The sequence below is a fragment of the Magnolia sinica genome, chromosome 2, assembly GCF_029962835.1.
Source record: "Magnolia sinica isolate HGM2019 chromosome 2, MsV1, whole genome shotgun sequence".
In the NCBI taxonomy this organism is placed as follows: domain Eukaryota; kingdom Viridiplantae; phylum Streptophyta; class Magnoliopsida; order Magnoliales; family Magnoliaceae; genus Magnolia; species Magnolia sinica.
This window is the reverse complement of record NC_080574.1, coordinates 97,301,210-97,320,871: the sequence shown is the minus strand read 5'-3', so window position 1 is coordinate 97,320,871 and position 19,662 is coordinate 97,301,210. Positions and strand designations below refer to the sequence as shown.

At 41.9% G+C, this 19,662-nt stretch overlaps 1 protein-coding gene across 1 annotated transcript in view; it reads right to left on the bottom strand.

Moving 5' to 3' along the window:
• Positions 1-7,997: 7,997 nt before the first annotated feature.
• Positions 7,998-19,662, bottom strand: part of LOC131226513 (probable amidase At4g34880) — a 96,035-nt gene continuing 84,370 nt past the window's right edge. The window contains exon 5 of the mRNA XM_058222154.1: positions 7,998-8,535. Coding sequence (XP_058078137.1) covers positions 8,179-8,535 — 357 coding nt within the window. The 3' untranslated portion in view covers positions 7,998-8,178. The remainder of the gene's footprint in view (positions 8,536-19,662) is intronic.

Here is a 19,662-nt window from a genome sequence, read left to right as displayed (position 1 = left end):
GAATCAAGGATGAGGAGAAGACCGCTTTTAGGACCAGCTCCGGTCATTATGAGTTCCTTGTGATGTCGTTGGTCTTACAAACGCACCGCCGTGTTCATGGATCTGATGAAACAGGGTGTTTCGGCCGTTTCTGTTTCGATTCGTCATTGTATTTATTGATGACATCTTGATTTATTCGGCGAGCGGCAGAGCACGAGGAGCACTTAAGAGCGGTTTTGGGTACTCTTAGGAGCATCAGCTTTTCGCACAGTTCAAGAAGTGTGATTTCCGGAAAGAGGAAGTCAAGTTCCTGGGACATGTGGTGTCGAGGAAGGTATAGCCGTCGACCTTGCCAAGGTAGGTGCAGTGCAGGACCGATCTCGACAAACATTCTTGAGGTGAGGAGTTTTCTTGGCCTTGCAGGATATATCGACGCTTTATTCGGGACTTCTCGAAGATTGCCGGACCGTTGTCGTAGGTGACACGGAAGGATTTGAAGTTTGCTTGGAGTGAGCGGGCGGAGTTAGCTTTCAGGAGCTCAAGGACAAGTTGACGTCCGCCCCTGTGCTAGTATTGCGAGCAAGGGGTTAAGTATATTATATATCCTGACGCCTCTCGCGTTGTGGGTTGTGTCCTTATGCCGAAGGACAGGGTGATTGCTTATGCTTCGCGTCGATTAAGGAAACACGAAGAGAATTACCCTACGCACGACGTAGAATTGCAGTTGTCATCTTCGCATTAAAGCTTTGGAGACATTACCTCTATGGTGAGGAGATCGAGCTCTTTTGCGACCACAAGAACCATAAGTATATTTTCACGCAGCGTGATTTGAATATGAGGCAGCGCAGATAGATGGAAACATTGAAGGACTTCAAGTTCGATGTTTCTTACCATCCTGGTAAGGCGAACCTTGTGGCGGATGCGTTGAGTCGCAAGAAGGCTTTGGAGTTTGCGGCTCAGCTGATGTAGAGTGGGAGATGTTGGAGTTCGTGCGCGATTTTGAGCGAAGCTTACGGTGGTTGAGCCGTATGAGGTTATCGCACACATTCGTGTACGGCCGTATCGACGAGAGGATCGTTGCGGCTCGCAGATGATGAGCTTTTGGTGAAGATGAGGCGGCGGGTTGGTACGGATGAGAACTCCGACCGGAGTATTAGTTCCGATGGGGGCCTACGTTTTCGTGGCGGTTATGTGTTCCGACATCCCTGACTTGAGACGTGAAGTTCTCGAGTTAGCCCATAGTTCTAAGCTTGCGATGCATCCAGGTAGCACGAAGATGTATCGGGATATGAAGAGGTCTTATTGGTGGGACAATATGAAGGTCCAGATTGCTGAATTTGTTTCTCATTGTCTCACGTGCCAGCAGGTTAAGGCAGAGCATCGCCAACCTCCTGGATTGCTACAGCCCATGCCCATAGCTGAATGGAAGTGGGATTTCATCTCTATGGATTTTATTTCTGGGTTGCCGAGGACGAAGAAGGGGTATGACTCTATTTGGGTGATCGTCGATCGATTAACGAAGTCGGCGCATTTCTTACCGATCAGAGTCACTTACTCTGCAGACGAGTTGGCTAGGTTGTATATCAAGGAGATAGTGCGTCTGCATGGAGTTCCCCTAGAGATTGTGTCTGATAGAGACACGCGTTTTACATCTATCTTCTGGACTCGTATCCAGGAAGCGATGGGTGTGAAACTGAAGTTCAGCACTGCGTTTCATCCGCAAACAGATGGGTAGACGGAGCGCGTGAATCAAGTCCTGGAAGATATGTTGCGAGTTTGTGTTTTGGATTTCAAAGACAGTTGGGATGATTGTCTTCAGTATGCAGAGTTCGCGTATAATAATAGTTTCCAGGCGAGTATCGGCATGGCTCCCTATGAGGCGTTGTATGGTCGCCGGTGCAGAGCACCACATTGCTGGGCAGAAATTGGTGAGCGTAGTTTGCTTGGCCCGGAGTTGGTGCAGGTGACTTCAGAGAAGGTTGACATCATTCGATGTCGACTTTTGGCAGAGCGGCAGAAGAGTTATGCTGATACGTGGCGTCGACCGCTTGAGTTCGTAGTGGGAGATCATGTTTTTACGAAGGTCTCTCCTATGAAGGGAGTTTTGCGGTTCGGTAAGAAGGGGAAGGACGCCGAGATTTATTGGTCCATTTCAAGTTACGGATCGAGTGGGAGCGGTAGCTTACCGCCTTGCTTTGCCCACACCTCTTGCGGGCGTGCATAACGTATTTCATATTTCTATGCTGAAGAAGTACGTTCCTGATCCTTCGCATATTATCAGTTGGGAGCAAGTGCAGTTAAGTGAGGATGCCACTTATGTACTGCGACCGACGCGTATTCTGGATAGGAAGGAGCAGGTACTGCGTAGCAAGGTTATCCCTCTCGTGAAGGTGTTATGGACGCATCATGGCGTAGAAGAGGCTACTTGGGAATCTGAAGGTCAGGAAGACCTACCCTCCGATCCTCGAGGATTATATGAAGGTATGAATTTCGAGGACGAAATTTTCTTTAAGGGGGTAGATTGTAACGACCTTGGAAATTTTTGCTAATCTTTCCTTAAGTAGTTGTTTTTGGGGTAATTAGCGCTTTACTTGATTGCTTGTGAAATTCGCATCAATCACTTTAAATTGTATCTGCATGGCTCTAAACGTGTAGATTAGTGAGCGCTACGTTACTCTGAAATCTGGGATCCATCGCTAAATCCAGTTGTTCTGGGGAATTTTTGGAAGATCTGGATCGGACCTAGACCGCGCGAAAGTCCGATGGCGATGATCTTAGGCTGTTGCGGTCACTGAGTTGGGCTTGGTCTTCACCTCGAAAATCAAGTCGATCTGATGTTCTGGGTCGATTTGATTGAGTTCGGAGTGAAGAGTGTGAGAACGGTTGGAATTTAATAAGCTTTTTATGAAATCTGAGTCGTGTCGCTTGCGCGACGATTTTAAGCTATCTGACCGTTGGATTCTGACCCAATTTCACCCTCTGATCAGGATGGTTGGCCCAGGCATATCCTAGTGCTTGTGGACCTGATCGAGATTCCGTGACCGTTGAATTGAGTGTGGTCCGCCACGGCTGATCTGAAGAGCCGGTCGGTACGAAAACTCAACCTGACCTAGATCCATGGTCAGTGAGCTTAAGTCCGACCTTTCGTGGTTATAGGCCCACCAGAAGTGCTTCGTTGGATCGAGAAAGGCGTACTTTGGTTATAACCTAAGTATACCTTGACCCTGGGGTTATTTCCATCATTTTAAGGCCTATATATAGTCCTTAAACCCTAGCTCTCATTTCCATACGAATTTTCTCTAACCCTAGCTTGGAAAGAGAGAGTTAGTGAGAGAGATTGGTTGGTGAATCATCTTGATTCTTCCTTGTTCTTCTTCACCTTTGAACCTTTACTTTGAATCGTTCCTCTGACGATTCTGAGTTCTTTTGGGGTAAGTTAACCTAACCCTAACCTGTGTTAGAGCTTAGATTAGACTTGGTGTTGTTGTATCTCATTTCTATCCTTATTTTAGGGTATTCTTGCGCCGTTGACGAAGACAACTCGTCTAAATCAGTTCGGCTATTCTTTCCTCGCTTAAGGTGCGGACTTTAAGTGTATAGGTTATGGTTTTCAAGGCTTTCAATCCCAGTTAGTGATTTATTCTTGTTATGGATGAGATTTCACATGTCAAATGTTATGTTTACATTGCTTTCTTGTTATGCATGTGCTATATTGAGATTTGTGTATTCTAAGTGTATTTATAAAGTACCGTATACGTATAAAATACGCACTTATGTTTGCCATGATTATTGGTCATGTATGTATGCTAGATGCATGTATGACAACTCCTTGATAAAAGGAATTGTCTAAGTGCATGTATTTCAACATGCGTCATGTATGTTGTTCCATGAATGCTAAGTGTTTGTAGAAATGAATGAATGACCTAACTGTAACTGATTACACTAATTGTGGCGTTGAGAAGTGATTCTCAATACTCCTATGGATGCGCATGATTTCCTTATGCATTTACATTCCAAGTTATTTAAATTCAAGCATCTCCTATGCTTACATTTATGTTAAGTTGATATTATTCGATGTGTTTGTGCCATGATTTGAGTTATTGTTCCATTATTGTTTTACATTCCATATGAATATCTGTAGTAGTGTAGGATATTTGGGACTATGCCTTAGTCCAGAAAATCGGTAATTGACCCTATATTCGTGGTTGAGATTGCTTTCGCCACGTAGGACGTATTAGACGAACCCGAGCCGTATTAGAGTTGGCGGCAGTGGTTTGGCCACGCCGAGTGTTTGCGCACTCTATGTCGTTCAATTCAACGTGCGCTCGTGCTAGTCGAGTTCGTCAACTAACCCGATTGTCCAGTGTATGTTAACCATGTATGGACGCCACTGCTTGAATCTAGGGTACCGAACTTACCAGTGAAATCCTAATAACCATGGTACGATCCGCTAAGACTCATGAGCCGGACATGGTGGTATGGGACACCGTGGTCGAGCCGTCGGCCTACGCTGGGTGACGAGCCTCCCGTAGTGACCAAAGTGAGCAACTAAACTCGTGAGCCGATTATGGTGGTATGGGACACTATATTCGTCTTTGTCGGCCTACATTGATTGGTGACGAGCCCTTTGTAGTGACCTCGAGCATACCGGATACCGCAAGGAGGTGACGAGCCGATCGTGGTAGTAAGGGCATGAAAGGCGTGCATTGATTGGTGGACGAGCCCTTTGCTACGACCTCAACTATATGATCGTATGAGATGTCTAGGATTGACGACCCTAGTATGGATCAATGTTTGGATGATGATATGAGGAAGGTATCTTAGCTTCCCAATCCTGATGTATGAATTGGACTAATAACAACTTGGTAATCATATCCATGCACCGCATTTGCATGTGCTTTGTAGATGTGGCGCACTTTGAGGCGATGTCATGCGTAACGTAAGATGAAGACGCGAGGGTGTACGCGTGAGGGCACGCATCATATTGCATTCATACTGCATTAACAAGAGTACTTAGGATTTATTTAATTGTCGCTTTATCATTATTGTTTGATTGAATCGATAGTCCAATCAACCAGTGCCTTATTGTTCCACCGAGTTGATCACTCACTCCCACGTTTATGGGGCGGTGTTTCACACCCACCAAACTCTGTCTTAGCCCGATGTCGCGAGATGTGGATGCGACGTCGAGGCAGAGCGGGAGCTGGATGACGACGAGGTCGCCGCTTCTCCTATATGCGGTTTTGACGGGTTCTAGCGAGCCTCGGTCTATTGCGCGGGATCTATGGGATTACTATTTTGGGAACTGAAATGATGTAACTTGTACTTATAAATTTTGATAAATAACACTTTTACACGATCTGGTTGTATATGTAATTCAAGGACTTACACTTGTACACATATTTTACTATAAGTCTTCCGCTTGCTTTATTCACTTATCCCCGAATCATATCTGCGTTTTGGCTTAATCTATCCCATGTTTATGTACTAATACAGTCAACATACATCTCTCATTAATTATGTTGCATAAGTGATGTTTTGGAACTCGGGAGCCGAGTTATGCTCGACCCCCGAATTTCAGGGCGTTACAGTGATGAACCCCTTGTCCAGCAAATTTGGATGGCTGGACATCACACACACATCAGGTGGGCCACACGCCTCATCATCATCATCACCATAAAAAAAGGAAGAGAGAGAGAGAGAGAGAGAGAGAGAGAGAGAGAGATATGTGATGGAGGGACCTCGCCATTACGGGTCGCTCATTACATGCATCATACACCATTCATCAACATAAAAAAGAAATCTGGACAACAACATAACATAAAAATCTGAGGTGGGAACACCATCCCCACCATGCAAATCAGGGGTCTAGATGACCCTTAAAGGCATGGATTAGATTAGAAATCATCATGGTGGGGTCTATGGAGAATGGACCCACCATGGGTCATGCATGCAAGAAGATGGGCCAAGGTCCACATCAAGGAGATCATGGAGGATCTCCACCATGGATTGGTGGGTCCTTCAAGTCCCCAAGCAGATGAAAGAAAGAAATCTAGAGGAGGACAAAATCTAGCTCTAAAGTGCACCCACCTTCAAATCTAGGGCTTCTTCTTCCACCAATGGCATCAATGCTCCAAGGGGACAAGATTCAATGGTTGATATGGTCTCTTGATGGTTGGATTGGGAAGATTAGGGAGAGGAAGTGGCTGAAATTTTTTGGTAGTCCATGGATTCTCTCTTGCTAGCAATGGAGGAAATGGGAAATGAATGTGAGAGGGAGAGAGATAAGAGAGAGAGGGAGTAGCTTAGGTAGGCAATGAGTGGTTTGGGGAAGAGGTGTGGCTAGGGTCATTATGACTTGTTTAAGAGGCATGCCTTCATGGGGAAGAGAAAGGGATCATGGGCTAGGGTGGTTAGGGTAGGGTGAGGTCATCCTCATAATGGCCTAGGGAAATGTGTTTTGGGTTAAGTGGGTCCCGCAACGTGCGGTCCACAGCCATGATCATGCGCGGCCCACATCTTATGATCTAGAAGTCGTATTGGCGCACGAGACATGGCGTTGGAACCGCGATGACGGCGCGGTCGCAATGGCATAGGTCTTGGGTCAAGCCAACTCAGATTTACAAGATGGGACTTAGGGTCACATGCAAATGCAATCTACGGGTCGTGGGTCGCAGGAATTCATACGAGAGGATCACAGGATCCTATGGATGGAACGGAACGGTTACTAGGACATGGGCTTGATAGTGATGGCATAAAAGAAGGACAGAGTGTGCACGAGATGTATTGATTGAAGCTATGATGTGATGCAGAGATAAGAGAAGAGGGCAATAAGATACACGTTTGAAGATTGAAGACATGGTGGAGATTGTTGTTAAAAAGGATGTCTTAAATCTTAGTCCGAAATGCTCGACAAGTCGAAGGTCCCTTTAACTGGTCGAAGCCCTGCTTCGATTAGTTGAAGGTTACACAGACTATGCGCGGACTGTGTAAATTTGAGGCGATTTTCAGACTAATCCAAAGTCGGTGTGAAAGTGCATGTGGTTTCCTAAACTATAAATAGAAGTCCCTAGGGCCATTCTAAAGTATTCTAAGGCTTTCTAAAGTATTCCAAAGGGTTTCTAAAAGGAGTTATAGGGTTTCAAAGGGTGTAGAAAGGGTGAGATTCAAGCTTGTTTGAATCAGGTAAGCCTTCTCTCTTTGTAATTTATGCTTTCATAGTGGATTTTTGTTGCTTTGTGTCGTGTGTTTTTCCTGAAAAGGTTTTCCATGTTAAATCTGTGTTCTCTTGTGTTTTCTTGGTGCTCTTGGATTGGTATCCTAGATCCATATCTGTGTGATTCTGCAGACCAAATCCCAACAGCATCAACCACGTTTCTTTAACAGTGTTTACTAAACAAGAAGAAACTAAGGAATCCATATAAATGTGTACCAATCATGAGAACACGAGTGTAACCTTCCTTTCATTTTTTTTTCTCCTGCTTCTAAATCTCCAACTGTTCTCATTCTCATGGGCATTCTATTAGCAAAAATTGTTTAATGGGTCACCACTGAATATCCAAATTCTACAGTTTAATCATATGTTTACATGGACGTTATAATTATTATTCTCATTAGTGGGTTAGGCATGTGAATAGAGGGATAAAGATCATGAGAGAAAGCAAAAGGATGTTGGCTAGCTGTGTACAGAGAGAGAGAGGGGAGAGAGAGAAAGAGAGAGAGAGAGAGAGAGAGAGAGAGAGAGAGAGAGAGACCTAGTAGGCTACACGCATGAGAAGGTGGGCACAAACTTCGAGTTGAGAGGGGAGAGAGATTTAAAATCTAAGTCCTACGTAGATAACCACCAGTTTTCTAAAATTCCACAAATACCCTTTAACTTAAAAACACCATCAACTGTCAACTGTACCTTTCACTATCAAAGTTTACAACCTTCCTTTGACTAATAGTGTAGGAAAAATTGTTTGTCTAACCTATATGTAGTAGAGATTTAATAAAATTCATTTTATTTCCTCTACTTCTATCATGTTACTATAGTTTGAATGAAGGAAAATTTTTAGAGCACACAATCTTAAAAGGAAAACACTTGCATAATTGGCCACATATACATGTGCCTACTACTAACATAGGGGAACAACTTCATGTGGATGAGATCCACCCCATACCCACACAGGTTATGCTAGCTTGGTTCTCATCAACATGTCATGGCTTGAATGAAGGTGGCTTCCGTATCATAGTTGCTTGCTCAAAATCATATGTGATCTCGATAAGCTTGGGTTCGGATCCATGTAATCCCCCAAAGCAAATCCCAATAGGCACTCCACCTGTTTCATATCCTGCTGGAATGCTTATTCCCGGATAACCACCTATTGCGAGAACCGTTGTAGCAAAACTATCAGGTGTCACCATTGCATCCAACTTATTGTCCTTCATCGTCCTCTTAAATCCATCTTCTGACAATCTCTTCATATTCTTTATTGCGCTTCTTACATTTTCATTTAGCACATTTGTGCTCTGAGCTGCTAGAAAGATGTCCTGACCGAATTCCTTGGCTTTTTCCTGCATATAAGGTATGTTTTGTCATTTGAAAACACATTCAAGAGTTGAGTTGTGAACTAAAAACTAATTAATACATATTATAACTTAAACCAAGTCCTATTTAGACCATCTCTACTAAATGAAAATGAGAATATGATAAATTAAACTTAGAAGGAATTACAAGGCCATCCACAGAATTGTTGTTTTCAATATTTCATAATTACACATATCGTGAGTCCCACTATTACAAGGGATGTCCTAAGATATCTTAGATTTTGATGGCCGTAGATGTTTTTTCTTTAGGCCTTTATTTTCTTACATATGAACTATTTTTGTCTTTATTTATGAACCATTTAGACTTGATAACGTATTATCTAAATAAAGTTATGGTTCTCAATAGAATTTCATGGTGGAACATGATTCATTTAGCCGACACCAATTAGTTGCGATTAGGCTTATTAGATAATGATGACGATTTCCGAATCATTTATTTTACATTCCACCAATCACAAGTTTAGGATCATTCCATCTAGGATTTTTAGGCCTTTAATCTATATGGGGCCCACATTATCAACTGTTTAGACCGCTGTAAGACCTGTACCCTAAACCGTACAGTTCCTTAGACTTCCGTGGTCATCCCGATCGAATTCCGGCAACCCTCGACTTAAAATCAGTATTTGCACGCAATCCTAAGTCGCATCCAGTGATTCTGAGTCGGCTCGACTCAAAACTTGTACCCTAGCGAACGCGCCATCGCCGCGGTTCCAATGCCACGTCTCATGTGCTGATCTGATACCTATGCCAAAAGATATGGGCCCACGTTCATTTCGAGGAAAACGCCGCGTGTTGCGAATTTAGAGAGAATCTCTACAACCCATCACATCAATCCATCAAGTATACATCAATCACAAGTCAAGTACACCACCCGTACCTCATGCCACCTCACCCCTCACAAGTCAACTCTCTCTCTCTCTCTCTCTCTCTCTCTCTCTCTCCACCCATCCCTCTTTCACCCAAATTTCAACTAAGCCCATACCCTAACGATCCCTTCCTTACAACATCCATTCCACCCATCCCTTATCATCGCATCACTTCTCTCTCTCCCTCATTTCTCAAACAATTTCCCAAGCAACAAAAAAAAAAAATCCAACGTCCAAGCCTTCCAAGAGCAACCCAAGTGTGGCCCACTTCTCTACCACCCAATCTCTCATCTCTACCATCAAAACTTCATCATCCACTGTCAAAAGTTGAGCATAGGAGCTAAAGAAGCTAAGGGACCAAGAAGAAGGCCGATAGGTGGGTGATCTAAGATTTCCACTACGGATTTGAATGATTAGAGGGCCCACTTGTGGTGGGACCTATCTTGATGTATGTGATATAGATCAAGGGAGCTCATAGTGGCAGAACTCCCTTCCACCACTCGATTCTCTCTCTCTCTCTCTCTCTCTCTCACTTTTTGAATGGTCACCCTGATGCACGTATTTTATCCATACCGTCCACCGAGTGGGCCACCTTATTGCCCGATTTGAGGCCTGCGTGATTGGTCGGTCACACGGGCCCGAATAAAGGGAAAACATAAATATTACCTTTGATACAAGCTGTTGGTGGGCCACACGTGTGGACCCACCTGATTCATGTATTCCATCTAGGCCATCTGTGGCCTACCATGATGTAATGTAAATCCACGCCATCCATCCGCGACAGTCACGTGATGTACGTGTTACATATCCAGGTCGTTCAGGGCCCTCTCTTTGGTAGATGTGTGGGGCCCATCCCATACGTGCTGCACGTGTGGGATGGGGCCCACCTTGATGAGGGTATTCTACATCCTCATCGTCCACTTGATTGGGATGGTGGGACACCACCGTGATGTAAGTGTTTTATCTGCACAATCTATGGACCCCACCTAACGTGTGTTGTGTCTAGCACATGTACATGGACCCCACCAGTAGTATGTGTTGTATACATACCGTCCATCAGCCATACAGCTGCTATATTACATCTACAAGTTCCGTGGGCCTAATCATCAGGTGACTGTCCATAAGGCGACCATCCACCTGCTGGTGGTCCCATGTCAGCCCATCAGAGGGTCTGATCATGAGGTGTGTGTTTTATCACACCACTCATGTGATGGACGAGCAACACCTAACTGCTCCTATACATGATGTCAGCAAGTTCTGTGGGATTCCACTACGATGTGTGGGTTTTAATCCACTCCGTCCATCCGACAGGCCCACCTTAATGTATGTGTTACATTTAAACCGTCCATCCAGATGGTGAGTTCGTCTTAAGGCTGGAGACTAAAAATGAGGTGGATCTATCAGATGGACCATAATGCAAAAAACTGTGAAGAAATAAACGCCTACCATTGAAATTCCTTAGGCACCACAAAAGTTCTGGATCAATATGATACTTGTTTTTTTTTCTTGATTCAGGTCTTTGTGACCTTATAAACAGATTGGATGGAAAATCAACGTTATGGTGGACCCTATGTGGGACCCACCTACTATGGAAATGGATTGGCTAGGCTACCACGCACTAGTTTTATAGCTGATTGACGTCAGCAAGCTCTGTGGGCTGCTGTGATGTATGTGTCTTGTACACACCATCCATTCATTGGACGTGGACCCCATCTGTTAGGTGCAGGCCCACCATGATTTGTATATTGTATTTAGGCCATCTTAGGCTCATCGTGCAGGGCCACCTTGACGTACATATATGATGCCTATCCGTTTTGGTTAGACCATGGGCTGATATGTGTGAGGCCCTTGAACGAGGCCCATTATGATGTATGTGGGCCCAGATGTGAGGGTCCATTATGGTATATTTGAGGCACATGGGTTAAGGCCCATTGGGATGTCTTTAGAGCCCATGGGATGTAGCCCATTGTGATGTATTTAAGGCCCATGGGTGAGGCCCAATATGTGTATATGCAGCCCATTTGGTAAGGCCATTGTGATGTATTTTCGGCCCATTTGGTAAGGCCCATTGTGATGTATTTGCGGCACATTTGGTAAGGCCCATTGTGATGTATTTTCGGTCGATTTGGTAGGGCCCATTGTGATGTATTTTCAGCCCATATGTGTGGCCCATTAAATTGTATATTCGGCCCTGGAATGAGGCCCATGTGATATATTTATGGCCCATGTGCGGGGGCCCACCTGTTGCGTATTTATGACCCATTGATGCAGCCCACTTGATGTATATGAGGCACATTGGTGCGTCCATTGATGCGGCTCACTTGATGTATATTAAGGCCCATGGGTCGTGGCCCATGGTGATGTATATTAGGCCTTAATATGTGGCCCATTGTGATGTATATGCGGCCCATGAGTGAGGCCTAATGTGATGTATTTATGGCCTTTGTGCCAAGGCCCATTGTGATGTATATGCGGCCCATGAGTGAGGCCTGATGTGATGTATTTGTGGCCCATGTGCCGAGGCCCATTGTGATGTATATGCGGCCCATGAGTGAGGCCCGATGTAATGTATTTATGGCCCATGTATTGCAACCCATTGTGATGTATCTGAGGCCTGTGTATTGTGGCCCAATTTGATGTATATGAGGCCCATAGGTGAGGCCCGATGTGATGTATATGTGGCTCAGGAGTGAGTCCTAGTGTGACGTATGTGAGGCCCAGATGGTGAGGCTTGATGTCATGTATGAGAGGCCCATGTGATGCGGCCCACTTGATGTGTATATGGCCCTTTGCAAAGCCACAAGCCCACTATACGTTTGGCTTTATGTGGGCCACCCTTTAGGAGCAATGATGGTTAAATGTCCACATTGATGGGCGATGATGGCTAAATGTCCACATTGTGACCTTCCCTTAGGCCCTTTGTCGAGCCCGATTCTAATTGTTCAGGCCATTTATCGAGGCCGATTCTGATTGTTGAGGCCAATTCTGATTGTCAAGGCCGATTATCTAGGCCGAATCCGATTGTCGAGGCTAATTTCGATTATCGAGACCGATTCTGATTATCGAGGATGATTGCAATTGTCAAGGTCGATTGTCGGGGCCGATTCCGATTATTAATGTCGATTATCGGTGTCAATTGTCATTACCGATTATGAGTATGTGATAACATAGCATCATGTACATGCCCATACATATTATCTGCGTGTTTATTATGAGATGTGGTTGACTATTGCATATGTCATTGGGCAGGTTGTTATGAGACTCCCTGATAGGCGGAGATTGTCTCACATGAGCGCACGGTATGCGTAGGATTGATGCATGACTGGATTGTATGACTTATGTATTGTGTGCTATAATTACTGTACGCCCTAACGACATCAGGGCCGTAGCCTCCATAGGCATGTCGTGGATGGCTAGATGGGACACCAAAAATATTTGGTTAGAGCATCTGGGCACTTTGGATGTCCATGGGTGAAAGTCCTTAAACCTCCGTGGTCAGGAGACACCCCAACGTCTAGACCGAGTGGATATATGAGTGTCCGAGTGCCGAATACTAGTAAGCCGCATCTCCCACTGTGTCGTGGTCGGTTGGGAAGGGGTGTGGCCTTATCCGCCTAAGTGAGGGGGCTATAAGCTAGGCTGAGTTTGACTAGCTCCCAAATGGGTCCACTATCAACGAGCTGGGTAAGTATTGGTATACTATTGGCAGGCGGGTAGTGAAGTCTTTCCCACTCATTAGGCTGCGCGGCCGGCCGGGGCAATAGCCAGCTTGGAGTGTATCGGTGATGATCCCATGTATAGTATTGAATTGTGGACTTATTGAGTAGGAGTTGCATACTCAGCATTTTAACCATTCATTCATTCATTCACTATCCACTCAGTCTAGTGGTGTGTAACTAATTGTTATGTGTACCTTCGCAATGGTCAGGATTTTGGTTGGGGCGTACGACTAACCTGAGATCAGGAGTTTACCACATTGAGTCTGACTATCCAAATTTAGGTATGAGACTAGTTTGGATAAAAGTCTCTTGTGATGGACCCCATAGCTTGTGATACTATGTATTATCATCTCGACTTCACACTCCATCTTGGTCATTTCATTCGCACCGCATATTGCATTACATCCGCGGCATATGGTATTTTGGATTACTACGTTTCTGCATTTATATGTCCTAGATGAGACTGATGATATTCGTAGCTCTTCAGAATTGCATATTGTATTGCATCCGCGGTATCTGATATTTGGCTCATTATGTCTTCGCATTGCATAGTCGACCTACATTTCTTTCTTAGTATATGTCATTGGCATATTATGTCTTTGCATCGCATATTCTGGATAAGGTTGATGATATTTTATGGACTTGTTAGTATTTTCACTTGGTCCGATATATTGTGTGCTTGACACTTATCTTACGCACATACTTACACTACCCTCTAAGCTTTCTATAAGCTTATGCATGATAAATGCATGCAGGTGGCGTTAGATCACGACAGCATTGAGCTTAGAGCGTGCAGCGGACTTCTGGAGCTTCCGATATTGTTATTGTATTTCCTTTTATGCATTGTACTTAAAAGCTTTGATATTAGTAGATATGTGATGATGATGTTTCCTTTGTGACTTGCGTAAACTTGTGGTTATGCTTCTTACGAGGTAAATGTACATTGAAAAATTCTCCTTGTAGGATCCCAGGATTAGAATATGGAGTATGGGAGCTGGAAGCCGAGAATGGGGTACTATAGAGGCTGTCGGCACCGGATTCGACGATCGGGAATTTTGTGAGCCCGGTTTTCGAGTTTGGGGCCTGACAACCATGTATTGTTGTTCCATATGCAAATGATTAAAATAAGGCTTTTGATTCAATGAGGGACCTCTAATATGAGTGGGTCGAATACATGTCGAATATACAAGTAAATAGCACACATGTCAGATATATGAGCCATTAAGCAAGAAGGATATACCGAACAAGCCATGGACCAAACAAAATGTGATTGGGCAAGTTAAGCTTGTATGATAAATATAGTTAATTACTAGGAAAGCATGAGTTTTCATGTTGTAGGTGATTGGAATTAATGCAAGTGGGATTTGTTAGTTTATGTCTTGAAAGCCAACCAGGTTGCTCATATCAAATTGGAACTATGCCATTGATGAATGAAAATACACTATGGTTATGTATAATTGCTCCATTCCAATGAATCTACCTAACGAGAGTTTATGTGATATCACATTGTTTGATTGATTTGAATGACTCTCTATGACATTGTAAGAAGCAAGTACGTTTATTTGGCTAATGACATTGAGAGACTTAGTCTTATGGTTCCTCGACAGTACAAATGAGTTCACAATTGATGATGTGCTTCCTCAATATATTAAGGTTGTCATGTTACTAGATGATTTCTTAATAGTTTTGTCATGTCCAATTAGCAGGGGGTGCTTATTCCAATATATGAGTGTGCACATATATTTTCAGTCACATGACCATAGGATAATGTGAGGAGATCTAACTTCTCCACTTGCCTGACTTTGATACATTCCAAGTATTCCTTACCGAGAGATGTTCTTTAAGAAGTACTAGGTTATCCAAAAGGGAAATTACATATTCACAAATTCTCTCAACTAAGATTTACTAGAGTAATCACCTAATGATGATTGTGTTCACTACAAAAGAATATCGTTTGCAACTGACCTAGTGATTCATGCCAGTATGCCATTTTTTGGTGTTTGATCTATGTTTTCAAAACAATTTTGAATGGAAGAAATTATTTTTCATTTTGTAATAACCCAAATTTCCCATACTCGGGTCTGGAAAAGTCCGAATTATTACATAGAAAATTTTCTCTTAAATGCACTATAGGATGTTTTCACTTCCGTCAGTATGAAAGATGGCCTATATAACGTTCATGGTTAGCAATTAAAAGGAACGTCTTTATAGACACCCAACTTGGGAACCAGTCACTGCATGATCAGTTATATGTGATATCGGCCATGTAGTGGTCGGTTTGCAGTGTGACTGGTCATACCAAGACCGGTTCGCTCTAACCATGTGTGGATCCTACTCATTGACTTTGGATGGCTCCCAATCAAAACTCCTATACGGCTAAAGGCACACCCAAAACATGCCCATCGGATCAAATCGGCCACTACTAGAGCACACCAAAAGGTAGGGCCGAAGCTGTGCATGAGCCAGTTCCACCAATAGAACTAAAGAACAATTATGAATACAGATTGTGAAACATTTACAAAATCGAGTGAAGACTTTACAAAACTGAGCATGTGAGAATCGACAACCCAATGGCCAACTCTACACATAGTCGACCACTCTATGGCTGGTTCTAAGCATAGCTAACCACACATTAGTCAGTTCTTGGTTATGCAGCATAAGACTAATCACAAGCCCCTTGCCTCTGCCACTTTGCTTCAGTTTTGCCAAAGTTGACTCTGTGTTGAGCTGGGCAATACTTGATTTTGGTTTAACAAAGTCGAACCAACCTCCTAAACCCTTACATGTCACCAATGGAGTATCTCACATATGTCTATTTTAAGAGATCCCCACGGCAAAGAAAATACACAACAAGGAGAGTGGACAGGGTCAGAGAAAGATCCGAGAATTTTTATTTTTATTTTATTTTAAAAAGTAATTGTATCAATCCACTGGTTGCGGTAGCAAAGCCAAGGAAATCCAAGATGCTATAGGAAATCTATTTGATTCCACTACAATGTGCTTTCTTTCTTTTCTATTAACTATTCCAACTAGAATTCCTTGCTAATGTGTTAGGAAGCTACTCCCTACCTCTCTTTTATCTTTGTCTCTTTTAATTGAGAAGTCAAAAGTCGACATAATGCTGAAGTCAATAGAGTAGGGTTAGAATTGGAAATATCTGATCATTCATTTAGCAGAAAAGAGTGTCAGGTCTCCTCTTTTCCTTATCACATCTCAATCAACTTGCATTCCAGTTCACACATCCCAAACATCTCACCAGTATATACACTCACTTTTTTATTTCTAACTTCTTCAATTCACCTTCTTATTTATTTCTTTTTATTTATGCAATAATGCTGAAGTTCTGTTGAATCCTCTAAAAAAAATATAAAATCTCGTAAATTGGAGACCATGCTTTAAATAGATGAAAAAGTGTGCCTAAACCCTTCCTTTTCATAACTAAGTCCCTTATTAAGAATCCATGGTGCAGATCAACTTAGTAGTTATTCTAGTTGAGAATTCTTCGAATTTTTTGTTCTCTAGGCAATTTTACAGATTATAGCTAACCGCGGATTCTGAAACCTTATTCTGGCTAGTGGAGACTCCCAAAGTACTCGAAATATCCAGATGAGTCATTCTATTAACCTCGAGAAAGGTATTACACCGCGTCAAAGGAAACGAGTGGGGTACTTCTAATGCAAGCAGCATTCATGACATCATTACTTCCCTTCTCAACCCCTCTTTGGTAGCTTTCCATTACGTTTAAACTATGTGACTTGTCGGAATTCTGAATCATGTCTCATCAAACGACTCGTGGTAGACTAGTTTTCATGCATTGCATTCTAGACACACTTTGAATGTATGCCTTGTGACTATCGGAATCTTGAATCCTATTACATTAGAAGTTCTAGTATGCCTAATACTATATTTATTACTCTATTATATAACCATCTTCCATTCGTACAACCACAAATGATTCTATAGGGACTCGTGGGTGGCTATGTTTTAGCATTTATACTCTTTTATGAAAGTTACTTAGAACATATATTCCAATCAAAATAAGCTATCCTTTGAATACGAGCGGCAAGAATTACAAAAATTCCCTTACGGACCCATCACATTTTCTAAGCAAACAATGATAATCTATTCTAAAGTAAATTGTGGTATTAGTGTATAATAGCTAAAGGAACAATTCCATAAAACCAAAATCTCAGATGAGCCACTAGATCATGGAGATCTAGTATATTGACTCATTGTAGCTGTTGATCGAGAAATATGGTTCTAAAGTTAAACTGATAATTCTCTTCACCATGATGATAAATCATACTCCCATCATCAAAAATATGAATGAAAATGTATAAATGTGATTTCCAAAGTGAACCAAGAGCTATAACAATTTACATTATTCTAGATGTAGAATGATTAAACCGACCACCTCCAGTGATCTAATCAAATACAAATTTTAAACCTAAGTTATTGGGAACAATTTAAATGTAAAAACTAAACCTCCACTCTTAGATCATCATGGAAATACCCAAACTAACAAATCAGCCCATAAACCCTTCATTTAGTGTCACATTGTAATAAAATTATTTTTTTCTAGACTCTGGGCAATGGACTCCATTTAATGAAGGTCTTGTATTGCACCCTTCACAAGTTGATCATGAGAAATGATCATGAAAAACTAGGAGAGCACTTCAGTTCAGTTCAAAATCCACCTGATTATAAGCTTCCTAATCATTTTAAAACTAGCTATCTTAAGCACTAAGTAGCTTAAAGTGGGACTTTAAGTTAGAGCATTTTCCTCCATCTGTTCGCAATGAAAATTCACATAATCATCAAGATCGTTCGACTAGGAGTTTGTATAAGTTTTGGTATCTGATTGCTGAGAATGGACTGTACATCTCATGAATGATTTAAAACAAATCTTAAGTGTCCATCTATCATGAAAATTACATCTTTGATTGTCATTCATCAAAACTATGTAAGACAACACATTAGATAGTGGAAACACCATACGAACAAGACCAAAATCAAGTTCTGCCATGACACCAAAAGGGGATTGACGTGTAAACCAGCCCTTAGGCATGTGAAGTCATCTAAGGGGTTGGCCTACCACTCAAAGTGGGCCCCCCTCTTGGATAGTGCCAAATCTACTCCATACACTCATACCACTTTGTTGAAACTAGCCAATATATCAAAAATCTAAGTGAACTACAACCTACATGGGTCATCTACATCAAAATGGTGGATAACTCTTTGTTAGAAAAAAGACATAGGATATTCTAATAGTTACATACAAATACACCTTTGAAAAGGATTTAAAAATCTAATTTCATGAACATTTTGAATCCCAAATATAACAAGTGAGCCCCTCATACTCCCATGTGTGTCAAGTGTTGCAAGTTTTGCGAAAAGAAACTGTAGTGCCCCAATTTCATGTAGCCAATTATACGCACTTATACACACCTACACATATATATCTACCTCACAAGGAATACAATGAAAACTTAAATATAAAGAATCAATATACATGGTAGAAGTAATTAAATTTTTGGGATAAATGTTTTTTCAAGGAGGGTAGATTATAACACCCCAAATTTTCAATACTCAAGTATTGAAAGTTTTCGACTGTTACCATGAAATTTAATTTACTATACATATGTGTATGTCACCAATTTAGCTTATCATAACCTTACATATATTCTCTAACCATAATCTAACCAATTGTAACATCCCAAATGTTACCGTTTTATCCTAGGTTAATCCTGTTGTTTGATATATGTATTTCCCCTTAATTAATGAGAATTTTAATTTATTTTGTAAATAAATATTTATATATAATGATTTAGATACAATTTCTTTTGTAAGAAATATTTAGAAATATGCCTATAAACATGTAGAATCATTAGATTTTCCATAACTCTTAAACCAACAACAAATACAAAAATATCATTAACCTAGACCATTGAATTCCAGATCACATGGTTCTCATGATCCATTTGATACAAAATTTTATATAGTGCCTATGTATTATAAATTAACCATTCACGTCAAATTTTATCCCTTATATCATTGTAAAAGTGGACCAATTGATAAATCAACTCCTTAACAATTGCTTTTGATGTCCTTCGAGTGAGGAAAGCTTGTGGATAGTCGTAGTAAGATATTTCCCTTCATATGAGTGACTTGAATTGCTCATCATATTGATCGAGTGTGAAATGTGAGAACCCCACCTTGGTAGGCCTTTCCTTAGGCGTGAAATTAGCTGTTTTAGGCTTATCAACTATTTCTAAATCTGGACCTTCAGATTGACCCACTTTTCAGCGTCAATCGCAGCTCAAATTTGGACCACACTTTGGCCTCATACAACTATGAGATCACACAAAATTTAGACCCTAATTTATAATCCTACACCGTTGAATGATGATCACCATAAGGCCAATTCCTTTATTTTGACGCAACAGGTAAAATTTCATATTTAGGCCTTTTTCACTATTGATCAACCACCAAAATTTACCCAATTATTT